General features: G+C 42.2%; 1 protein-coding gene across 3 annotated transcripts in view; it reads left to right on the top strand.

Annotated features, from left to right (window-relative positions):
• bcl9 (BCL9 transcription coactivator) overlaps positions 1 to 24981 on the top strand; it is a 113545-nt gene extending 88564 nt beyond the window's left edge. For 2 of the 3 annotated variants that reach the window (XM_053676293.1, XM_017457792.3), the window contains exons 4-11: positions 9313 to 9680; positions 11172 to 11506; positions 14508 to 14618; positions 15435 to 15594; positions 17101 to 17200; positions 17296 to 19573; positions 19756 to 20040; positions 22303 to 24981. In XM_053676293.1, coding sequence (XP_053532268.1) covers positions 9346 to 9680; positions 11172 to 11506; positions 14508 to 14618; positions 15435 to 15594; positions 17101 to 17200; positions 17296 to 19573; positions 19756 to 20040; positions 22303 to 23417 — 4719 coding nt within the window. In that variant the 5' untranslated portion in view covers positions 9313 to 9345 and the 3' untranslated portion in view covers positions 23418 to 24981. The remainder of the gene's footprint in view (positions 1 to 9312; positions 9681 to 11171; positions 11507 to 14507; positions 14619 to 15434; positions 15595 to 17100; positions 17201 to 17295; positions 19574 to 19755; positions 20041 to 22302) is intronic. The other variant, XM_017457794.3, reaches the window with a different exon arrangement.
• The last annotated feature ends 1556 nt before the right edge of the window (positions 24982 to 26537 follow it).

Below are 26537 nucleotides of genomic sequence, written 5' to 3'. Positions count from 1 at the left end.
TATACCATGTTTACAGACGGGTCGTCATTTCTCATGCAACAGGAAAAACGCAGCCAGGCGAAACAGAAAGCTGCAGTACAGCGTCATCTTCAGCAGGAAGAAGACGTGAGAACCTGTCAGACAAACGGCCAGATGTCACAGCAGCATATGTGTTGAAAACGGGGCTTTCCCAAAACATATGTACAGTCAAAACAACTGTTCCGGTACACTGTGTGTGTGTGTGTGTGCGTGCGTGCGCTTGTGTGTATGTGTATGACGGACCGCTTCATTGGAAACTCTTTAACAGGAGTGGTAGTCATAGGCAGTAGGAGTGTGTTTCTGGATGGGTAAAAACACGGGGTTCCCCTCTCTCTTTTTTTTTTTTTTTTTTTTGGAGGTAGAACAGCCATTACTGTTCTCATCTGACAAAAATGTTGACCTTAAACATTAATAAAGGAAAGTAGAAGTCTGGTTGTGTTGTGTTTGGATTATTTGGATGATTCCTTTGCCATTGATTCAGCACTCGAGCCTATTGGAAATGTTTGCCGGCAGAATCTTTTACTGCCGAGAGCTCTGATTTTTTAATTATTGGACCCTTTTTTTGCAGTAGTGGCAAAAATCATGAAGTTGTGGTGTCCAGAGTTTCATCGACTTTTATAAACTGTAGTTTTGTTGTGATTTGTACGAGTGGTTTCAATTTGCACTCGGGATTGTGACCGTTCTTTCCTTTCAGTCCTGAAACCTTACCTGTCCTTTGAAGATTTTTAATTTTTTTTCCTCCCCCAACCACATTGATCTCAGCTTTCTGGTACATGCTGCAATTCTGCGGTTGCCACGTCCAGTATATTCACCCCTCTTTTCCACTCCCAACCCCAGAAAATACAGGAGCAGTGATGGCTGGTTGCGATATTTGAGAAGACGGCTGTTCTAATTATTATCTAGCAAGTGATCGATGGTGAAGATATGATCGCACACGGTTTCATCAATGGTGTAATAATGTGTGGAAAACTATTACACGCGCTTAAAGCTAGACAGCTGCATTTGCAAAAGTGTTTCAAGTTAGAGCTAATGTCATTAGCGTGGGTTGCCAAGTTTCAGCTAAATTTCCAGTCCGACTACATCAAAAAAAAAAAAAAAACCCCACACACGCACACAAAAGACTTGAACCTAGCCCAAAAAGTTCAGGCACTGGAAAACGGAGACACGTTTTCTTCTTTTTCCCTTCCCTTTTGTTTGGGAAGCAAGGGTCACTATGGTGTACATGCATTTCTAATATACAGACATTTTCCACCCCATAGTCCTCCTTTCCTTCTCCCAATCTGTGCAATGTATCTTCTAATAGAAATGGATCTGTTCATAATACACACTTACCATTTGCCTTTGTTTCTGTACATGTGTTTGATTTTATGTGAATTCGTGGAATATTTTTGGACTAGCTCAGTTTGGCATAAAAACCCTGCTTTATCTCTCCTGTCCGCTTCTCCTCCATTGAAGAAATGTTGACCGCGAGAGCATGGGGCAGCGAGATTCCTGCCCCAGTGGGCCTCTGTTAGCACTAGTTGCAGTCCCTTTTTTGACCACTAATTATTGCAATTATAATGCTCTATAGCTAAATTGATTGAGCTGCATCTAGAGAAGTGAACAAGCCAAATATCTACTTCTTTTGAGTGACCAATGATAGAGTAATTTTGTATTTCAATGGAATTTAAGATATATGGAGTTGTGAATGTGGACTTTCGAAAGATTAACATTTGTTGAATGACCTTCAAAAAAAAACAAAAAAAAAACCCCAACATCCACCACACACCCCAGCAAATATAAACAAAAGAATTGATTTCCTTAACGCTTCTGTAAATATTTATTGAATTTTCGTCTCTGTCTGTTTCCATGCTGACAGATTCTTTCATCATTCACTGGCTGCATTATGGGATTTTTTGCCACATGCCGATGGCTGTGAAAACACTGGGCCGCTAATAACAATTACTACCTCCTCCATTTATAATGAGCAATATTGATGGTGTTTTCTAACGTTTGAGCACATAAAAGCAGTGAAATCTGTAGGACAGATTTTCTTGCACACATTAATATTGAGTGCCTTCTGGGAAATCTCATAAAAAAAAAAAAAAAAAGCACACCCGCTCATATGAAACAAAAGCTAATAGAATAATCGCAGTAGCTGTGAATGTCGGCTAAATATTAATATTGAACCCGCACCGATATGGAGGATTTAAACGGATATCTGTACTAATGTTCTTCCCGCTGATGGACTCTGTGAATTACGTCTATATTACTCGATTTTGACTGTGGAGACACCCCCCCACCCCCCCCCCCCCCCCAACTTATTGGATCAATACACACCTTCTCGAGCGTTATTTAGAAAAACTGTAATGAGATTATTAATAATAATAATAATAATAATAATAATAATAATAATAGGCTTCGCAGCACTAGCTCTCTGATTCAGTTATGAAAACCTCCAGATGATGAAATGTGAAAAACACCTACTGCGGGTGTGTGTCCAAATGCATGTGCATTCTAATTCACTTCACCTCAGAGGTGTGTGTGTGTGTGTGTGTGTGTGTGTCTTGAGGCGGTGCAGCTTCAGGGCCCTGTCCGTGCGTGTTGCCGTGGCAACACTGTCGGTGGGCTTGTGTGTGTGTGTGTGTGTGTGTGTGTGTGTGTGTGTGTGTGTGTGGGGCTGGGCTGCAGAAGAGCTTCAGCGACCAAGCTGTCTACTGTTGCTGGAGCCATACAAAATAGACTCACTCTGACTGCAAGCATCTCATTATGCGCTCTGAGTGTCTTCTCTCTCTCTCTCTCTCTCTCTCTCTCTCTCTCTCTCTCTCTCTCTCTCTCTCTCTCTCTCTCTCTCTCTCTCTCTCTCTCTGTGTGTGTGAGAGAGAGAGACAGCATGAGGAGTGGTGGCAGAGCAATGAAACTGCTCAGTGAATCACAGCAATGGCGTTCTCAGCCTCTCCCCTGAGGCATTGTGGTTGTTGGTCTAATGATGTAGCTTGTATATAAGTGTTTGTTTTGTATATTTTTATTTATTTTACAATTTTTTTTAATAAACCAACAACAGGGTAGTATTTGTAAAAATCCTAATTTGATCATTTGTGTGTCTGGGTGTTTTGAGCAAGTTAACCACCATTTATTAAAACACTGTCCTGTTAAATAGGCCTTATTGGTGTTCCTGGCAAATGAACAACTGCGGGTTCAGTAATTGTAATTAGTGGTCGACTGATATGGGTTTTTTTAACAGCCGGTGCTGATAGTGGTGCTTAGAAAGCAGTGAAGCCGATGATACAAAGCTGATATTCTTACAAATAGAAATTAGAATAACACTAAAATTGTATGTACGCTCCTAGACTGACGGATACAAAACCGATAGTGTGTGTGTGTGTGTGCACGTAGTACACAATTTGTCTTAAACATGCCGTGCCTCACGTAACTTGGAAACACAAGCTTGCAGAGATTCCCTCAGTTACCAAGAGGCTGTCAATATTGTATCAGTATCATGGACAGTGGGGGAAATAAGTATTGAACGTGTCAACGTTTTTGTTTTTTTCAGTAAATATATTTCCAATGAGGTTATTCACATGAAATTTTCACCAGACATCAGTATTAACTGAAGAAATCCGGAAATATAAAGAATTCACAACATTAAAATCCATAAATAAAGTTGTGTAATAAAGTGGAATGACACGGGGAGGTTGGAAGTATTGAACACGCTAAGAAGAAGCAGTTCTCCTGGGTAAGGCAAGGAACCAGTTGAAATCCGTAAGTAATTATACCCCCTATCAGCTGGGTTAGTAAATTGATGGTCTATAATATAGGCTTGTCGTTACCAAGGTGTCACACAAGAAACATCTCATGATTGGTAAAAGCAAAGAGCTTTCCCAAGACCTTCACAACCTTATTGTTGCGAAACATATTGATGGAATTGGATACTTCTGAATCTTCCAGTAAGCACCATCGGGTTATCCGCAAGTGTAAGCAACATCACTCCATGGACAGGAGCTACTCGCAAGATTTCTGACCAGTGAGCCAGAAGAGTAGCCCAAGAGCCAAGGAAAGAGCTCCAGAAACACTTGGAGGCAGCAGGTGCCATCGTCGCAGAGAAAACAATCGGCAGACTCCACTGCTCACGCTCGTCCCACAAGACTCCATTACTAAAGAAAAGGCATGTTGAATAACTCATTTGGACAGGTCTATGAAATACTCAGAGAGTGTGTAACTTTTTGGCTGTCATGCTACACACCATATTTGGAGAAGAAATAGCACCGCACACCACCATAAAAACACTATACCAACAGTGAAATTTGGAGGTGGAAACATCATGGTGTGGGGCTGGCAGATCTCATATCATTGAAGGAACGATGAATGGAGCCCTTTACGGGAAGATTCTTGAGAAGAATCTGCAGCCATCCACCATGATGATGATGAGACGTGGGTGGAGCTTCCAGCAGGACAACGATCCAAAGCATACAGCAAAGGAAACCCTCACTCGGTTTCAGAGAAAATAAATCAAGGTGTTAGAATGGTCCAGTCAATCACCTGACTCGAATCCAATTGAACAACATTTAAAGACAGTATGTTTGAAGAATGGACCAAAATCACAGCTGAGTACTGTGGCCCGTTCGTTTCATGAATGTGTCTTGAGGCTGTTATTACAAACAAAGGCTTCTTCACCAAGTATTAAATACATTTCAGTTAGCGTGTTCAATACTTTCTTTTTTCCTGCGTCATTCTTCTTTATTGCACATAACTTCATTTATGGACTTTAATGTTGAGTTCTTTATATTAAGTTAATACTGTTATTACTGGTAATACTGAGTTAATACTGATGTCTGGTGAAAATTTCATGTGAATAACCTAATTGGAAATGTATTTATTGAAAAAAAAAAAATGGAGTTCAATACTTATTTCCCCCACTGTATCAGCGGTTACCCAGAGCTCTGATAGTGTGTGTGTGTGTGTGTGTGTGTGTGTGTGTGTGTGTGTGTGTGTGTGTGTATACAGTGCTGTGCAAAAATTTTAAGCATCCTACAAACTCTGTTATGGATTTTTATTTGATGACTTCTACATTTATTGAGTCAGTACAAAAACATTTTATATTTCCAAACATTAGTTTTCTAGAACAAAATTAGATTTTTACAGAAAAATGTTAGTATGTGATTAAAGAAAGCAGCGTATTAAGCGTTAAGAGACACTTTTCAGACAAAAAACACAATGAAGGCTGCTGGGTTTTGCTGCAAAAATAAGAAGCGAGTGTGACGGGCAAAGTCTCGGAAGAACCGCAGCTGGTTCTGTTCAGTAAAACTTACAGCTCATTTCCTTATAAAACTGCACTAATTGTACTGGAGACTACTGTTTTTATTTTTATTTTTTCATCATGCCAAATATTGACTTTTTTCATTTTCTGCTGTTTACTGCTCTGTATGGTATTTCTTTTTAGTGTAGAAACATTTAATTTCATTATTTTTGAAGGCATCTTTGCTCTACAGCATTTCTTTGCAAACTTTTACAGTTGTGTGTGTATAATATAATATTTCAGGTCTGCAGTACCTGTAATAATATATTAGGAATGTATCCAGACAGATACGAATGCCCCCCCCCCTTTATTTATTTATTTTCATTATTTTTTTTATTTATTTATTTATTTATTTATTTATTTATTTATTTATTTATTTTATTTTTTATTTTATTTTTTTAAGGGGTGTCCCGATTCGATCTCAGCAGATTCATGCAGTTTTTACCTGAATGATATCGGCTTTATTGAACACTGACTTAAGGCCGATCCTGTTTTACGTCAGTTGTCACGGAGAGCACAGTTTGTGGCGGGACAAATTAAAATTAAAATGTCTGCAGTGTATAAAAATTTTAAATTGGAAAATGAAATCAGTCCAACAACCACTTGTAATGCAACGTGAGCATCCTGTAAGGTGTTGGCGCTAGAGCTGTGTTCCATACTACCAATGTGATACGACTCCTAAAATCTAAACCCTCAAAAGAAAACCGCAAGTTCACTCTGGTAACTCGGGCAAACCCTTCACCAAAGCAACACTGTCCCGTAACAGAGGCGCAGACGTGTGCGAGTGCAGATATTTATTGTGTAAAGTGCAAAACAAAGCACCAAAATTGCAAGAACCAGAACCATGAACACAAACATGAGATACAAGGCGAAACAGGCAGACTCTTAGCAAGGCTGTGGCACACGACACACAGGGTTGACGATGATGACTACAAATACCAAGAAACGCACAGAAGTGAGGCTTATTATGGGTAATACAAAACAGGGATGAGTAAGACGCATGTCTGTGTTGGTCATGTGATGTGCTAGGGCTGATGGGTGATGTAGTCCTGTGCTGATTTCGGCATAACCATGACGCACACTGGAGAATACTTTCAAACGGAGAGAGAAATTTCCTCTCCTGGAATTGTTTTTTTTTTTAAAAAAAACAACTACTAAAGAACAGCTTGGATTCAGGCATTTTTTTCATAGTGCACTGCAGAGTTTTCAGTTGTCAGTCAGATGCATTTGGATTGATTTTAATAATATTAATGTACTTAAAGTGTGCACCAAGCACTAGATAAATACAAGTATTGTATTGGGACTCTGTTTCGAAATATACTCGATATTAAATGACTCTGCTTGGAATCGGGGCAAAAAAACTTGACATCTCTAACTTTTTAAAAGAAGAAAAATAGAAACCTTGGCAATAACATTTCTAGAGTAACGCGCATCGACGAAAACCACATTTGTGTCACATCAACTGGCAGCATTCATTCAATCATCCTTTAGTAACGGCCTTATCAGCATCACCCTGGTTTAGATAAGGCAATTAGTTCACACATAGTTAAACAAATTTTTTTCTAAAAAATTTTAACAATACACACATGCATGTGTCGTGTTAAGTCACCATACTTTTTGTATCGTATTGACGCTGCTGGGAGTCAATCCCGGAAGAGTCGATGTCCGATTTCCTGATTACGGACATTGAAACCCAAGGGTCAATCACACTCACTGAAGAGGAGTCCCCTGGTGCAAACATGACGAACAAAATGAATTTAGCATCTGACTGTTTCCGTTTGTGATACAGTCTGTAGATATCAATTTATTTTGAAGATAAATGGGTAGGAATTGAACAAATCATGGCTGTCTGAATAAAAAAGAAAGTCTACGTATGCACCGGATAACATTCTCACGCCATGACCGGTTGATTGTATTGTAGTCAGTGACCTTTTGATTTGAATTAATCCTAGTTATTTAATTAAGCCTAGTTTAGAAGTAGTTTTAGCTGACCTAAATGCTGTCAAGACATACTTTTGGTATTTCATACGTGATGTTTGTTTGAAATAATCCAATTGACCGACTAATCACGAAATAAAGAAATAATTGATTGTCAAATCCATTTGTGCAGCCCAATTATCATGAGGTTTAACATTCAGCTTTGATTTGATGTTTTTTTGTGAAGAAGTGAATGTTTGAGTTTGTTCAGTCTTTACCAGTCATAATTACTAACATGGTGATGGACAGATTTAACATTTGTATTGTTTGTAATTATTAACCGTAGCTAAGCAACTAATGAGGATTGTGAACTAAAACTGTTCATTTAAATTATTAGATTTAAATACTATTAGACAGCCTCACATAAAGTTACTACTGCAGGCTGATGTCGCATAGTATGCAAAGATGTGTGTGTGTGTGTGTGTGTGTGTGTATTGGCCTATAGTAAAAAAAACAAAACTCATTATAATACTTAAGTGATTAACTACAACTACACCAACTAGTCTATGAGCTTCCACTCTTCATTCTGCTTGCTATTGTATGTCATCGTTTAATGTGCGACTCATTCCTCTTTCCAGATCAAACGACGTGCTATTTTAGATTGATTGTGAAAGTGAAATCTTTTATACGTAAGCTTAATTCCTACAGAAGCACTTAACACTAGCAAAACATGTTTTTTAGTCAGCCTGGGCAGTTGTCTTGTTTAGACCAGTTTTGTTTTGCTCGTTGTTTACACTCGCTTTAAGTGCCTTGTCAAAAAGGCACTTGCTATTCATTTTGACAGACATTTTAAAATCTTTTTAATTAAAAAACTAAATTAAAAGCAAATCATGGTGCCTTGGGCTCGTAGGAATACTGTTTCCGGTCCAGTTTTGATCTTTAGTCTGTGGTAGGTCTTCTCAGTACAGTGAAAGAGAGAGATGGCTGACTGTAGATCATATCATATTGATCTTGCTTGTCAATCGTTTATGCACATGGCGATCATCTTTGAGACACTCTGTAATGAAATCTGATTGTCTGGAGTTAGTAGAGAGCGGTTGAAGTGCATTCCTGCCCTTGGTGTCAGTCCTCCCTCTTCGCCCGAGGGGTGGCAGCCAGCCGCTTACATCATTTGTGTTTCTTGGAAGCCATCCTAAATATTTTGTGCATGACAACAGAATCTTGACAGTGCAGCTTCATGAAACGTTTCTCATGTTCTGACCAGAAGACTATAGAGCAGGAGTGTGTACACGTACTTGTCTATAATCTTCTCAGCTCTCCGCATGGGGATCAGGAACTAGCGCAACTAGCACTAGTCAGGGATCCATGTAGTCGTGTCGACTCCTGTTCCTGCCCCAGGTGTTTGTTAGCAAGCACGAGGGTCATGTAAGGTTTTGAGTTTGTGGTTGTGACGCCTTGAAGGAGTTGTAAAGTTCTGCTGCTTTAAAGTGAAATGTTAGACTACTTTGAACAAAAAGTTAACACTCTTTACTTAATTTGAATGTTTTAAATGGAATCGAATTAATGCCGAGCTATTGTGTATGACGAACATAACAATGATGGTCTAACTATAACATTAGGTATTGATGTAATAATAGTTTTTAATGTGACTTTAGGCACTTGCACTGTTGGTTTTCGTAGGTTTTGTGGATTGTTGAAAGCCACGTTTGGCCCCTTAAGCATGACACTAAATACCTTTGATAATTGTTTCCATTTGTAATGTTGGTGTTTTAATGTGTGGTGGCTGGAGGATGGTTGTATGTGGAAGTTTTGTGTGTGTTCAATCTGTTTTGCTAAACACAGTAGGCTCGTGTATCTGCAAACTAGTAGAGATGTTTGTGCGTGATTAATTTCTTAAATTCTAAAGTGAACGAATTTTAATAGTGCTATTACCGACCAAATTGGAGGCAGTTTGAGGTGTATTTATTCAGTCGTTCCGTTACAGAATGCCAGCTTAGTCATTTTGGCATTTTGAATTGTAATTTGACTACAATAGGTGTCTCTCTTCGTGAAGCTTGCCTCTGAATTCGTTCTCTTCCTTTTCTGTATGTGTGTGTGTTAAGTGTGGCCAGGGGCTGTGAGGGCTCCGTGGGGAGATGCTGGAGGTGCAGGAGGAGCGAGCAGGAGCAGCAGCAGCAGCAGCGGGAACGGCCAGTGGAACGGCGCCGGGCGCCACGGCCAGGAAAGAGCGAGCCAAAGACCGGCAGGAGGAGGGCCAGGACTGCAGTGGCCCTGCTGCAGCCGCCAACACCGGGTCCCGCAGCGCCCGGGCCAAGGCAACGCCCGCCGCGCACTCGCACACACACACACACTCACACACGCCCAGTCCTCACCAGCACACTACTGCTTCAGCCTCGGTAGCTCTGGGACTGTCGTCAATGCATTCCAGCAACCCCAAAGTGAGAAACTCTCCTTCAGCTAACACGCAGAGGTGAGACACAAAACAAGGTCCCCATGTTAAGCATGCAATGTTACTTGACAATTAATATGTGGCATTTGAAAATCTGATTGTATTTCATTGGTATATTCTTTGCTTCAGTATTCTTTGTTGTAGCAGTTTGCTTGTACAAGGAGTTACTCATTTCTGTCTGGCCAAGAGTGGTGGATTCCCAGAGAATTATGACGCAAAAGGAAAATTATCCCTCCCCACTCAATTTCTCCTACTCTCTTTAAAAGACGCCTCAGTTAAAACGACATGTAAGCAAGCGCTTATGGAGAGGAAAACAGGCCAGGCAGAGCTAACTGCCGCTGCAGTGTGTGTTTTGGGGGAAGGTACCCTGGAGAAGCTTTTGGAGTCGTTCCAATTGTCTGATTCAACGCTCATGAAACCGACCCACACAAGCTCAGCCAGAACTGCCTCCTCATTCGTCCTGTGTCTTGCCTACCAGTCTTGTCCAAAGCCAAAATGCCCACCCTCTTGTTGACGTATGCTTCTCTAGCCAGCTAAGGAATGGGCCACTGGCCTGCCAGGTTCCTGCTGGGCTTGTCTTGCACCACGACTCATAGCCATGCTGGGCCAGGTCTTGCCTTGGTGCTTTTTTTTTTTTTTTTTTTTTTTTTTTTTTTTTTTGCCTCCAGGTCATCATCTGGTAGCCATTTTTGGATCTAGATTTATTGTTAAACGTTGTACCGAGTAGTTCAAAACAGAGTGGCAGTCGAGAGACCACTGTCTTTGTTTAACTCCAATTTTTAGTTCTTCTTCCTGAGCCTGCAATGGTTTTCACTCTGCACTCCTACCTAGCTTGTTACCGCCACTTCTACTTTCCATAACTTTGTTAGCTCAAATCCCTTGCAGATGTGTTCCTTGTCACCATGGTAACGTGACGTGAATTCAGGGCCTGGTCTCCGGTTATCCGATGGCCAATCTGGTTAAACAGGGTATTTTATTAAATATTAACTTGACACTCTGTCAACAGAGAGGAAGAGAAATGGAGAGAACAGGTTTCGGACATAAGGGCACTGTAAGTGCAACTGGTGCGTCACCTGGCTGCATTAGGATTTCCCTTAGATGTTCCAGTAACATTTTTAGGGTGGGGTAGGTATGCAAGTGACACAGCAGGAAACTGTCCTCATTCAGGTGGTCATTAAAATACTGAGTTGGACTGAAAGGTTCCTCATTTTTTCCCCTGTGAACTATTACTGGTCTGACACAAAAATGGTTGATTTAGGACTGTAGTGTCATGAGCTGGAATAACTTTTCAGTAGATGTCTCGTTGTGGAAGCAGTAACTGAAATTGGTTGTTCAGGTTTATTCCTAATTATATGGAGCTGTCGGGTTCAACATTTATTAATTGCAACTGGAGGTAAAAACCAGTAACTTTGGTGTTTAGATATGTACTGAAATGTCATTAGAATCATATGAACGTATGATACCTGAAGAGTATCATCTCATTGCGTCTGTTCTCTTCTGATTTTACTCTAGCAGTCCAAAATCCAAGCAGGAGGCCATGGTGCGCTCACCACCCGTGATGTCTCCTTCCAGCGCCGCCCAAATGGACTCCAAACTGCCCAATCAGGGAAAACAAGCAGGTGCCGGCAGCCAATCGCAGCCGTCTCCCTGTGAGCCCAAGGCGCTGAGTGCAAGCCACACACCCAAAGGCCCTCAGGGGTCTGTGGGTAGCATGGGACTCAAAAATGGACAGGGCCTGAATTCTGGCAATGGAGCAAAAAGCAAGATCAAGAGGGAGCGAAGCACTTCGATTGAGTCTTTTGAGCAGAGGGATACAGGGACGCCCAATAATGAGGGGGACCAGAAAGGTAGGCAAATCTGACGGTCTTTTGGGGAAGTACTAATTTTATCAGCTACTGAGTGATGACACTCACTCAGTAATTGTTGATTTGCTCATCCAAAGCTGTATTTTGTCAGTTTTATGGAAACTTTAGGTAAGGTTTTGAAATGCCTGTCTTATTGTTTGGATTGCTCAAGTAAAGGAAAGTATTTTTTCTAGTTCTTTCCAAGTTTTCCATTGGGAATCCACATTTCCATGTAATTTGTGTCTGGAAAAATCTACATTTTAAGAGGAAATATGATGGTTTAAAAGTTACTGATGATTGTATGTAAGCTATTTAAACATTTGTGTGATATGCACTTAAGGACGTTAATGTGGTATAAACCCTCCTGTGGGATTGTTTGATAACCCCAAAGAAATGTTATCTATAATTCCATCGGTCTTGTTCTCTTATCTCCCTTCGAGTGTTACGATGTTAAAACATGACCAGAATACGGCCTAACGTTTTAAAACCCCCAAGACACAAATGTGCAGTGTGTCATTGCAGTCACATGTTCACTTGGGCTGTTTTTCTAGTGCATGAGGTCGCCTGTCTTTCCCGCTGTCCTCGAGCACTGTGCTCAGGACTGTAGTGCTGCATAAAGACATCCACACCCCCCATATGTCTACCAGTGAAAACATCACAGTGTAGATACAGAGGTTGGAAGTGCCAAGGAATGTACCATCTTGCCTGCTTGGAGAGGTGGCCTTAGTCCCTTTACCCGATTGTCTGAAGGACCCCTGCTGGTGGTTAATGCTTCTGCATAGAGGTTATTTGTCTTGAGACTAGCCATTTAATTAACCATGTGTCAAATATCTTCTGCAAAATCACCCAGGTATTTAAATCAGTGACAAATATGGTCTATAATGAGTTTATATAGACTTGCATTCATCGTTCACTGAGCTTACGGGAGGTGTGTTGAAAGAAAATGCTTTTATGAGTGCAGACAAAGCTGTGCAAAGCATGAAATGAGCATCTCCCACCCCCCACCTGTTTGTGCGTGAATGTGACTGCGCCTCCTGACTCAATGGGAGATAAAGGAGTTAGTTTATTGGTTGTTTTGTGCGTGTGCACGTCTCTATGAGTCAGCCTGCTAGGTTAGTTTTGTGTGTGTTTGACTTTGCTGTCGGGAGTTTGCTCATGGCGTTTGTTTGCTTGTGCAGCAAGTGTATTCTCCACACAGGAAGTCCTGTTGTTATGCTCCTCTTCTTTATTCCAACTCTATTATCCAAGCGGTGGTTCTAGACACTGTCGTATCCTGGCTACAGGGAAGCGGTGTGTGCGAAGTATATACAGTGCTCTCCGATAATATTGGCACCCTTGGTAAATATGAGTAATGAAGGCTGTGAGAAAATTGTCTTTATTGTTTAACCTTTTGACCTTTTTGTTAAAAAAATTTCACAAATTCTCTGCTCTCATGGATATCAAACAATTGTAGACAAAGCACAGGGTTATCAAAAAATATCTTTTTATCTATATAGGAGTGGAACAATTATTGGCACCCTTTTAGTCAATACTTTGTGCTACCTCCCTTTGCCAAGATAACAGCTCTGAGTCTTCTATAATGCCTGATGAGGTTGGAGAATACATGGCAAGGGATCTGAGACCATTCCTCCATACAGAATCTCTCCAGATCCTTCACATTTCGAGGTCCACGCTGGTGGACGCTCCTCTTCAGTTCACCCCACAGGTTTTCTATGGGGTTCAAGTCAAGGGACTGGGATGGACATGGCAGGACCTTGATTTTGTGGTCAGTAAACCATTTATGTTGATTTTGATGTATGTTTTGGATCATTGTCCTGCTGGAAGATCCAACCATGGCCCATTTTATACTTTCTGGCAGAGGCAGTCAGGCTTTCATTTAATATCTGTTGATATGCGATAGAATACATGGCATCCTGGTGTATTAACAAAATGTCCAGGTCCTCTGGCAGATAAAGAGCCCCAAAACATTAAAGAGCCACCACCATATTTAACCGTGGGCATGAGGTACTTTTTCCATACGGCTACCTCTCTGTGTGCACCAAAACCATCTCTGGTGTTTATTACCAAAAAGCTCTGTTTTGGTTTCATCTGACCATAGAACCCGATCCCATTTGAAGTTCCAGTAGTGTCTGAACAAACTCAAACTGAAGACGCTTGAGTTTGTTTTTGGATGAGAGTAGAGGTTTTTTTCATTGAAACCCTTCCAAACAACTTGTGGTGATGTAGGTGACTTTGGATTGTAGTTTTGGAGACTTTCTGACCCCAAGACGCAACTAACTTCTGCAATTCTCCAGCTGTGATCCTGGGAGATTTTTTGGTCACTCAAACCATTCTCTTCACAGTGCGTTGAGACGATAGAGACACACATCCAATTCCAGGTTGATTCATAACATTTCCAGTTGACTACAACTTCTATAATAATAATAATAATAATTGTTGCACACCTTATATTTAACAAAGATTTTTTTTGATAAACCTGTGTTTATTCTGCATTTGTTTGAAATCCATGAGAGCAGAGTATTTTTGTGAATTGTTTTAACAAAAGATCAAAAGGTTAAACAATAAAGAGTTTTTCACAGCATTCTTTGCTCATATTTACCAAGTGTGACAATATTAGTGGAGGGCGCTGTATATGGTGTTGACTGTCAGGGTAGTAGAACGCAAAGTCATGGGCAGAAGCAAGAAGAACTTAACTGCTCAGAGATGGTACCATTTTCAAAAGAGCCTTTTACGTATTGCAGACAGAATGCAGATTCTTAGGTTGTCATAATACTAACAAAGATTTTATGAAAAAGTTATCCCAAACTAAGAAAAATTAACGGTGTTTAGTCCAGACAGCTCAGTAGGTTTTATTTGATTATAGGCCACCCCATGTGTCTATTCATTAATGGTTTAAATAGTACAGTTCACCTAATGAAATAGTTCCTTTCGCCAAGTGACTCATGATGGTTTTTGTATAGGATGGAGAGCACTCATATTTCTCATGTTTCCTCCATCACTCCAGAACTGGGCAGTAGGGCAAAGAGGTTATGTGTAGCCGAACGACGACAGCCCTATAGTGGAGCTGACTGGTGTTCAGGAGGTGAGAGTGATGAAGATGACCCAGGATTCTTCAGTAAGTGACTGACTTTTGGAATTTTGAACCTGCTGTGATTGTCATAAAAGAGAATTGTGGAATGTGTTTACTTTCATAGTATGTTGTAGCTGATTAAAACCTAGTACTAAGCACTAAGTTTAAATAAATTGTTCTAGAGCAGAAACAACACAACAATTCTGTTGTAATTGCCCCACCACTGTTTTTTTGGGGTCTGTGTCTCCAAGGTGGACCCATGTGACTTAGAGCTACAATCCATAGGAAATTTTGTTTAAAATGAAAGAAACATGATTATGGTCAGGGGAGAATAAATACTATAATAATACAAAAATGCAAATATAATATAATGATTCTGAACTGCTGTGAGCTACCCTGCTATTCCTGTAATAGCAATTGGTGTCTCGGCAGTATTGGTGGGAAGTTTGTATGCATATATGGTATACTAGCTCAAATGCGTCAAACGGCATAGTGTCACAACTTTGTGTGAAAGAAGTCTGACTACACTTTGACACACAAGTAAGCAGCCAGTCAGAAAGAAAAAGGAAGTGCATGAGAGAAAAAAGTGTGATGCTATGAAAGAAAAAGGAACTTTTTGGGCTGTTTTCTTGCTGAGCAGTTAAAACATTTACTTTATCCTCTAGCTTGCTGGATAAATAAACACTTCATAAGTGACTAGATATGATGGTTTTGTTTGAGTGGGTTAAAGTTAGTGGGCTAGACCATGTCTATCGATGTCGGAGGGCTACTTGCCACCATCCTGATTTAATTTCAGGCGATTATCCTCTTTTAGTACCTAAACGACATGTCTTTCCCTGTCTGCCTTCCCCCACCTCTCAGACTGTAACTCCAATGACATCAAGCCAGATCCGAGCAATCTGGCGGCCTCCACGCCTACCCACAATGCTGTTGGAGGACAAAACACATCATCAGAGTTGGGAAGCAGTCAGAAAGCTGGGTCAAAGGTTGTTTATGTTTTCACCACAGAAATGGCAAACAAGTAAGACTTATTCCACTTATTTATTTATTTGCTTATCTCTCATTGTTTCAGTCTTTCAAGAAAATTATTACTCATATTTAATCAGAAGTTGCTGATTTAGGGAGGAGAGCTTTACCTCCATGCTATGCAATTACCTATAACTGTAATTTTATTAGCATATTGTTTGGTAAAAAAAACAAACAATGCAAAAAAAACAAAAAAGACCTATGTTGTAGCTATTATTGGACTATGTATTCCTCTTCAATCCTTAAACCTGGACATGATGTATGCAAAATAAAACTATTTTTTAAAAACTCAGATGCATAGGTGTTATTTTTGGACATGAGTATTCTAATAATTGGCATTGCGCAGTATTTAAATTGATTATTTAACCTTATGATCTTACCGACAGTAGCCTTCAGTGTAGCTGTAGAGCAGGACTGCAGATTTTTTTTCCTCTCCAAATTTTGGCAATATTTTTCTTTCTCTAACCCTTAATCACATGGATTTGATTGAATAATGACTGACCAGTGTCTATATACAAGGTGAGAGTAGAGAGTAGAATAGTCCCTGAAGTAGAGTCCATGCTAGCAGTTTTCATATACTAACTGAAAGACATTGCCCTGTATTCATTACAAGTGCAACCATTATGCAAGACTGCTTTGTCTTTGACTCGCACATCACATTCTGTCTGTATAATATAAAACCTGTTGTTTTCTCATCTAAAAGTGTCTCATACTGGTATAATGGTAGGTAACATATCCACACCCTAAGAAGAGTTCTAAGCAGATAAACAACCATACCATCAACATACCAACTACCATGTACATGAACCTACATGAAATCTCTCCATGTTTAATAATTTCGAATTTGTATGGAAATGTACTTTAGTTTACACATTTCATTTATATGGTTTACGACTGCAAAACTCCCCAGTTACATCTGACTGATGCCAATTAATTCCCATAATTGTTACTGAATGAATCCTATCTATGTGACTGGCTCTGTGTTGAAAAAGTGAGAAATAAGAGTTAGTGTCACTGGCATGGTAGCAGAGACTGGTGAAACCTTTAGATCACAATCAGCAGGATTCCAAATGTCAGTGGCAATCTATCAGGGATGCATGCAGTTGCTATAAGAAACGTCTCCCACTCAGCTGCATGTCATTACAGAGCTGATGTTACACAGGAAGGGTGATGAGTCTGGTGTCACAATACTGACTGAGACTGTTTATCTTCTTCTGTTGCTTGTGTTGTACATCTGTTGAGTTGTGAATAAAAACTTGCAAGCATGCACGCTGATAACCATAGAGGTTCAAATGTAATTTATCAATTAGTACTGTAAACGAGTGGGATGAAACGCTAAACCCTTGATTAGAAATTGTAATTTAATGAGGTTTCAGCTGTATTACTTCAGTATAGTGAAAATTTTGTCTTTGGGCGTAGTTGTTAGTTTATGAAATACTGAAATTTACTTATCCACAGTGTGTGTGTGTGTGTGTGTGTGTGTGTTCTCTTTGATTTCCAGGGCTGCAGAAGCAGTAATCACGGGCCGTACAGACAACATAATTACTTATCACATGAACAATATTTCTAATGGCAAGGGTGGCAAGCCACAACTTCCCTTGGTAATAAACAGTTTACATTTTAAACAGTTTAATTTTTGTTTTTAATACCTTCAGCGTTCATCTAAAACTGGAAAATCCTCTTTTATCTGTTTCAGAACAATCAACTTGGGCCACACAGGAATGATCCCAAGCAGCAAGGGGCACAATCCCAGCAACAGCAGTCTTCTCATTCTTCTGACCAGAATCATCAAACAGCCTCCAAAGCAGCACAGCCATGCCAGCCACAGCAGCAATCTTCAGCGCAACCAGTCCAACCTCAGCAAGCAGCCCAAGTGGCTAAACCAGCTAGCCTCACCCAGGATGGCCCACCATCAGGAGGCATGGACTCTAAGAGCCCCCAGGACGGTGCTGGATCACATGATGGTAGTAATCCTGCAGGGACGCCTGGTAGTCAGCCTCCCAATCAGGCTCCAAATGCTGGCCCTCAACAGGGCTTCTCTTCCCTTGACCTGCCCAAAGGAGCAGATGTTAAATTAACAGTCCAGCACCAGCAGCAGCTTGCTCATGAGATCATGTCGAGCATGGGGGACAACCCTGAGGGTCTTTCCCAGGAGCAGTTGGAGCATCGAGAACGCTCCCTACAGACTTTGCGTGATATCCAACGTATGCTTTTCCCAGATGACAAAGACATGGCCGCCATGGGTCAGGGGAACATGGGTGTACCCCCACCTAATGCTTCCATGATGGAGGGTGGTCCCAAGAAACCTGAACAGGGGCCACTTCAAGCTATGATTGCTCAGTCTCAGAGCTTAGGGAAACCTGGTGGTCCTGGGGGTCCACGGCCAGAAGGACCTCCATTTGGGCCACCAGGACCCAGGGATATGCCTTTTTCACCAGATGACCTTGGGCCTCCTCCACAAGGTCAGGGCCCCATGAATTCACATCCTGGACCTGGTGGAGAACATGGCGACCACATGACACCAGAGCAGATGGCCTGGCTGAAGTTACAGCAGGAGTTCTATGAAGAGAAGAAGCGCAAACAGGAGCAAATGCAGCATAGACCAATGGGAGACATGATGCTTCATCAGGGTGGCCCACGGGGCATGATGCGTGGGCCTCCACCTCCCTACCAGATGAATCCTGGTGAAATGTGGGGACCTGGGGCCCCAGAGCCATTTCCTGAGCAAATGAACATGGGCCCTAGAGGAATGCATCCACACATGCAGAGAATGCCAGGTTTCTCTGGAATGATGAACCCTGATATGGAGGGAGGGCCTAACCCCATGCCTAGGCCTAGCATGAATTGGCCTGATGACATGCCGAAAATGGGAGATGGAAGGGGGTTTCCACCAGGTCAGGGGATGTTTGGTGGCCCAGGTGGGCGTGTGGAGAGGTTCCCCAACCCTCAGTCTGTTCAAGAAGCTATGTTCCATCAAGGCATGGGTGACAAGCAAGGTATGGGTCTACCACCAAGCATGATGATGGATATGAACCGGGTAATGGGGAACCAAAGACCTATGGAGCCTGGGAATGGAGGTGGCATGATGTTTCCCAGAATGCCAGGTGAAGGTCCTATGAGCCCCTCTTCAAGGATGGAGTTTGTGAAAGGTTTGGGGCGTGACATGGGTGAGTTTGGAATGGGACCTGGCAATCTCAATGTCAACATGGGGCCCAGTCCTCAGATGATGGCTTCCAAGATGAGAGAGCCACAGATGAACATGAGCCCAGAAGAGATTATGAAAATGAGGCACGGTGGAGGTCCCATGTCTGAGGCCATGGCTCCACAGCAGAAGATGATGCAGGGGCCTCCATTTCCTGACCAGCCTCATCCAGGTGACTTCAACATGGCACCAAACCGGCAGTTCCCAGTCATGGGTCCTCAAGGGCCTGGTAATCAAAGAGGTCCCAGAGGTGAGCCACCTTTTGTCACTGATCAACGAGGAGGTAATGTTGGTGGCAATGGTCGTCTCAGCCACATGCCATCTTTACCTTCTAACCAGCCTCCCAACAGCTCAGGCCCCCCACCTAACCAGAGGAATATGGGTCGCAAACCCTCAGACTTGAGTGTCCAGTCTGGCCCAGCCAATTCACCTAATGTAAACCCACTTAAGTCCCCCACCTTGCGGCAGGTCCAGTCTCCCATGCTAGGCTCCCCTTCGGGTAACCTCAAGTCTCCACAGACACCTTCACAGTTGGCCAGCATGCTTAGTGGGCAGCCTGCAGCAGCAGCAGCAGCTGCTGCCTCCATTAAGTCTCCTCCAATGATGGGTTCAGCAGGGGCATCACCCGTCCATATGAAGTCACCATCACTTCCTGCCCCTTCCCCTGGCTGGACATCCTCACCCAAGCCGCCCATGCAGAGTCCAGGGATCCCCCAAAATAAACCTCCACTTAGTATGACCTCACCAAATATGATGGGCAATGTGGAGCAAGGTACAGAATTCTGCTCTGTTAAGTATTTTTGTCTTATTTTAAACATGTATGGATTAGTCATACAATTGTTTTAAAGCTTGCAGGACATTCGATCTTAATTTGTTGGAATGTACATCGTGATTCTATATGTGGCAAAAACTGTTGTTTGTATTGTTACTAAGCGCTCTACTTATTTTCTCCAGGTGGAAGCGCTCCTCCGTCCGCACCCCCTTCCAGTAGTTCTACCAGCCAGCCGGGCTCCATCAGTGTCCCAGGAAGTCTTCCGTCCAGCAGTCCTTACACCATGCCGCCAGAACCCACGCTATCCCAGAACCCTCTCTCCATCATGATGTCGCGTATGTCAAAGTTTGCTATGCCTAGCTCCACACCCCTTTATCATGACGCCATTAAAACTGTGGCCAGCTCAGATGATGACTCGCCACCAGCAAGATCGCCAAACCTTCCATCCATGAATAATAATATGCCTGGTAAGACTATATTAATGTTTGACTAAAATACAGACTGGTGACAATTTAAAGGAACAATAGTTGGCTCTGTTATGCTGTGGAAACCATTTTGCTGCCTTGAAATGGGTCCATTTCTCCCTTTAGAGGGGAGGGTCAATGCAAATCAATACAAAGTTATTCTAAATGATCCCCTATATTCTATAATGAACCATTTCTATTCTGATGGGAGTGGTCTCTTCCAGGACGACCCTCTCCGCTTTCACAGAGCATGAGGGCTCACTGAGTGGTTTGATGAGTGTTAAAATGAGGTAAATCATATGCTATGGCCTCCCTGGTCACCAAATCTCAACCCAATTCAACATCTATGGTAGATTTTGGATGGGCATGTTAGCCCACACTCAACACAGTCATCAAAACCATAAAACTATGGGAATATCTTAGAAGATGGAAGAATGCGGTTCCTATCTCCAGTGTAGTTTCAGCGACTTGGAGAATCAATCGTTGCACTAGTTGCTCGTGGTCGCCCAACATCTGTATAAAACACTTTATGTTGGGTTTTCCTTCAATTTGTCACCCTTCTGCATATAATGTACATGTGGCAACTTGAATGCTTAAATAGTTATAAAGCCCATAATTTCTTTGTATTCATTAAAAGTAAAGCAAGTATCTTAAATAGTTCAGTTTACCTGCTTTTAGCTTAAATTTTGCCAACACATCTTCCAAGCAGGGGACACGTTGACTTAGTGTTCTAGTGTTTTACTTTGTGAATTTATTTTTGAAAATATACACTCATTTCAAATCTGATGACTGCAACACACTCCAAAAAAAGTTAAGACAGTCAACTGTTTACTACGTTTAACATTGCCTTTTCTTTTAAGAACACTTAACCAACTGGTGTCATCAGTGCCCAAACGCTTAAGTTTAGCAAGTGGAATTTCCCTCCATTCATCCATTATGCATTTCTTCAGCTGCACATCTGTATGGGGGCCTTCATTGCCTTATTTTGTGCTTCATAATGCGCCACACATTTTCAATCGGAGCCGAGTCAGGACTGCAGGCATGCCATGCTAGGTATATGCTAGCCTGCTGGAAAATGCAGGAACGTCTCTGGAAAAGATGTCTGGATGGCAGCATACATTGCTCCAAAATGTGTACATAGCTTTCTGCATTAGTGGTGCCCTCACAGATGAGCAAGATGCACTTGCCATGGGCACTGACACACCCCCATACCATAACAGACACTGGCTTTTGGACCTGACGCTGATAACAGCTTGAATGGTCCATTTCCTCTTTGGCCCAGAGAACACGACAGCTGTTTTGTCCAAAAACTGTATGAAATGTCGACTCATTGGACCACAAGACACGATTGTGCTATTGTCCATCTCTGATGAAACCGAGCCCAGAGAAATGGATGGCGCTCCTGGACAGTGTTGATGTATGACTTCTGCTTTGCATAGGCCTAGGCCTTAAAGGCCTTAACTTGCATCTGTGGATGCAGTGGTGACTGGTGTCCTCTGACAAAGGTTTACCAACATAATCCCGAGCCCATGTCAGGATATCAGACTCATGATGGTTTTTAAGACTGACGTCTGCGGGATCGGCGATCAGAAGTGGTTTTCAGCCTTGCCCTTTACGCACAGAGATTTGACTGGATTCCTTTAATCTTTTAATAATATTGTGCACTGTAGAAGATTAAATGCCCCAAATCCTACCGATTTTTTTCTTTGGGGGAAAGTTGTTCTCAAAGTGTTAGATTATTCGCTGACACATCTGTTGGCAGAATGGTGAACATTGACTTGCTCTTGAAGAACTAGGCCTTTTTTTGGAGGCTCATTATATACTATGATTAGACGATTGTCTCACCTGTTTCACACCACCACCTTATTTCAACTTGTCGCATCGCTATTAGTCCTAAATTGCCCCTGTCCCAACTTTTTTGGAACATGTAGCATGCATCAATTTCAAAATAAGCATTTACTTAAATAAATAAAGTTGCTGAAGATGAATCAATCAAGAAACCTACACTTGGTTTGATTACATTTTAGCAGAGTTTGTTTTATAGGTAGGATCCTATAATTACTGTATTTAAATTTTTATATTTATACTGTGCCAACAGAAGAGAATTGTATTGGCCTAATGTACATCTGATTCTGTAGTCCTGTTTTGTTCACTGTGTCTATCCTCAGAATCTAATGTAATCACAGGTTTCATATGGTTGAGCAGTGTTACAGTAGAAATCTACATTTAATACTGTCTAAATTCCCTTTGTGATAATTCTTGCAGGTATGGGAAACCACCATCAAGGCCATCCACGCATGATGACCCCCAACTCATCTGGGCCCATGCCTTCGCTCAGCCCTATGGGAATGAACACCATGGGATCCCAGCCTCTTTCTCATGGCATGCCAAACCAAATGCCTTCACCCAATCCTATGGGCCCTAACATGCCCCCTCACTCTGGGCCTATGGGTCCTGGCATGATGTCTCATGGAATGATGATGCCGCCAGTCTCTCAAGACCCAGGCATGGGTAACAACCAGATGATGCCCCAAGGTCGTATGGGTCTGCCTCACAGAGGACAGGGCTTTCCTCCTGGACAGTCACCACCACAGCAGATGCCATTTCCTCACAATGGTCCTGGTCCTCAGGGTGGCTTTCCACATGGAATGGGTTTCCCGGGAGAGGGGGGTCCAATGGCGAGGATGGGGAACATGGCCCATGGGCCTGGTGGTGAACCAGGAATGTGCAAACCCAACACACCTGGGGGACAGGAGTTTAATAACATGCCGGGTGTCTTTAATGACTCAGATTTACATGAGGTAATGCGGCCGGGTGCTTCTGGAATTCCAGAATTTGACCTTTCGCGTATTATCCCCTCAGAGAAACCCAGCCAGACTCTGTCTTACTTTCCCCGAGGAGGAGAGGCACCTGGTGGGAAACCACCTCACTCTTCTGGCCCTCCTGGCTTCCCTCCCATGCAGGGAATGATGGGGGAGGGTAACGTGAGGATGGGTCTCCCCATGCAGGGCATGGGAGGTCCCCCAGGCCCTGGACACATGGGACCCCAGGACATGCCAATGGGGAATCCTGGTCACAACCCCATGCGGCCACCAGGTTTTATGGGCCAAGGCATGATGGGGCCCCAGCACAGGATGTTGTCACCAAGCCAGCAACCGGGTATGATGGGAGGCCCAGGTATGATGCAAGGCAAGGAGAGGCCTATGTACAACCATCCTGGCCCTGTAGGGTCCCCTAACATGATGATGTCACTACAAGGGATGGGTGGCCCCCAACAGACTATGATGATGCCTCCTCAGATGAGGCCTCGGGGCATGGCAGCAGACCTAGGAATGGGGTTTAATTCAGGCCCTGGGAACCCTGGGAATATAATGTTCTGAGCTGCTACAAGGAGCTGACGAGCATCTGTGTTTTGTGGCCGAACACTCTGGATACTGTAAAACCTGTGAAAATAAGAACTTTTTGATATAAAAGGATACAAAACGAGCTGTAAGTGGGTGTGTGTTTTGTGACGAACAGTGTGTGAAAATTCAGACACTTCATGTGTGCATACACATGTGGGTAGGACAAGGCTAATGTGTACGCACACCCTCATGCTCACAAGACACCTGGATGTGTAAAAAGGAAGTCCTCATGTGAATGGAGGCCATTTTGCAGGTGGAGTGCGAAGAGGGGATTGGTCTGTCTGCACACTACAATAACATGCTCTCCACACAGTTAAATCCAGATTTGGCATAATTTGCAACGGAATGATTTTTTGGAACATTGGGAATGTATTTGGATTCAGAGACTCTCAACTTAAAGTTTTTTTTTTATTAGCCTGACATTGTGTGGCCATAGTAAATATGCGTGAGGCCACATACAAAGCCAACAGCAAACCAAGTTAAAGGACAACCTTAAAGTAGCGGTTTATCGTTGTACTTTTATGTTAAAAATCAAAAGGAGACTTATAACTGAGTGGCAAATGTGGTTGGAAACAAAACCCAAACTGAATGAACAGCAGTGGAAATGAAAACAAAAAAAAAAGTCAAGGAACATTTTGTCACAAGTTGCACCATCTTGGCTGTATGTTTACATCTCATCGCATCACTTTCCTCTGAGTCATGAAATGCTCTTTGTATGTGTGTACTGTACTTGTGTTGTTAAAGGGATTTTACCAGTGACTTCTATAGTTTCTTTTTTTTCCATCTACATTTGTAAAGGGGGAGGGTTTTTGGGAGGTGGCTGTTGGTAGCCAATATTGGTGCAACAAACACCACCACAAAATACTGTGTACCATGGAGGCGTACAGAATATTTTAAATTTAATTTCCTTTGCTACTCCCGTGTATGATAAAACCAAACTAAGACCTCATACAGATCATAGTATTATTAAAAAAAAAAAACAAGCACAAACAAAAATTAATTGTAAAGAATAAGAAGTGTTTTTTCCTTTACTCTTTTTTTTATTGTAGAGAAAAACACTTTGACAACAGGCTGTAGAAACAGTAATTTGATGTTTGCTGTCAGCGTGGTTTCTGGTTCATGTTCTGGAATTGTCTGTAAGCTGGACCGTGGCACTTGAGATCCCGGGAAGATGCACTCAGTATCACCATTACATCAATTGCCAGAGCCATGAAGTCTCAAATAAAGACAGCAACGCCAGATACCTGGGAAGATGCTGAAGGGGAATGGTTAAATTGAATTGTTTTAGCCACATATGACAGCAACACAGTGCAGTGCTGGATTATTGATGGGGTGGTGAACTTTTTCCTTTTCTTTTTTTTTTGTAGAAAACAAATGATGGAAAAACAACAGAAAAAGCTAATAGGTTGTCCTCATGTCCCCAGCCCTCCTGTGTTGATGCTTGTCATGTGTAACTCCATTGAATTTGGTACTGAACCACTTCCTAAGGCTGGGCTGTGGTGTAGGAAGACAAATAAAATATATTGTTTGGTATAAAGTGTCAGGCAGTACTGTGTCCTTTTTTTTTTTTTTTTTTTAATAAATGAATGTGAATGATCTAACATCACCCCCTGCTGGAGCACTTGGGTTATGCAGAATCAAATTTAGATTATCCAAATACACTTATGATATATACTTATGATCAGTCATAAGGTTAAATCCACCTGACTAATATTGTGTAGCTCCCCCTTGTGCTGCAAAAACAACTCTGACCTGTCGAGGCATGGACTCCACAAGAGCTCTGACATTAGCAGCAGATCCTTTAAATCCTGTTCAGAGGTGGGGCCTCCATTGAACGGACACGCTTGTCCAGCATGTCCCACAGATGCTTGATTGGATTGAGATCAAGGGAATTTGGAGAACTCTTTGTCATGTTCCTCAACCATCCCTGAACAATTTTTGCAGTGTGGCAGGGCGCATTATCCTGCTAAAAGAGGCCACTGTCATTAGGAATACCGTTACCATGAGGGGATGTACTTGGTCTGCAGCAATCTTCAGGTAGGTGGTGCGTGGCCAAAGTAACATTGCCATGAATGCCAGGACCCATGATTTCCCAGCAGAACACTGCCCCGAGCATCACACTGCCTCTGCAGACATGCCTTCTTCCCATAGTGCATCCTGGTGCCATCTCTTCCCCTGATGCACACGCACATGGCTGTCCATATGATGATTCATCAGAAAAGGCCACCCTCTTATGTTGCACTAGCATCCAGTTTTTGTGCTCACATGCCCATTGTAGGTGCTGTTGGCAATGGATGGGGCCAGCCTTGGTACTCTGACTGGCCTGCGCAGCCCCATATGCAACAAGCTGTGTGTTCTGACACCTTTCTATCATAGCCAGCCTGAACTTTTTGTCAATTTTGTCAAAATTGGCCTAGTCTTCTTTCTCCACACGCATCAGGAGCCTTAGTCACCCATAACCCTGTTGCCAGTTCACCGGTTGTCCGATGTTAGACAACTTTTGGTAGGTACTAACCACTGTATACCAGGAACACCCCACAAGACTTTTTCATTTTGAAGATGCTCTGAATCGGTCGTCTAGACAACATGGCCCTTGTCAGAGTAGTTCAGATCCTTACGCTTACTCCCATTTTTCCTGCTTCCAACACAACAACTTCTACAACTGAATATTCACTTGCTACCTAATATATCCCACCCCTTGACAGGTGCCATTAGTGGTTTTAATGTCATGGCCAATTGTTGTATGGAGTAGTTTCAGTGCATACTAACTGACCCTTAAAAACTCAAAGCACAATGTTGATCTCAAAGAATTTATTGTGTACTGAAATTTTTATTATTATTTTTTAAGCGCAGATATGTACGTTATTACAAAATGAACTTGAGCTTTACCTTTTACAAAGGTGAGTGATGAGTGAAGTTGGACGCGTCTTCCCAGGACTAGAGCTTAGAAGACCTGAGGTAATTGCTACAGACTTTTCAGTGCCATACAGAAATGTACATTTTTGGAAGTGACATGGAATGACCAGCTAAATGTTTTGTGAAGCCACTTTTTAGCAAAGCATTGATTATCCCTAAGGATTCTACTCCATGACCCCT

Source organism: Ictalurus punctatus, chromosome 26 (genome assembly GCF_001660625.3).
Source record: "Ictalurus punctatus breed USDA103 chromosome 26, Coco_2.0, whole genome shotgun sequence".
Lineage (NCBI taxonomy): Eukaryota > Metazoa > Chordata > Actinopteri > Siluriformes > Ictaluridae > Ictalurus > Ictalurus punctatus.
The sequence above is the reverse complement of the archived record's forward strand: the minus strand, read 5'-3'. Positions and strand labels throughout refer to the sequence as shown.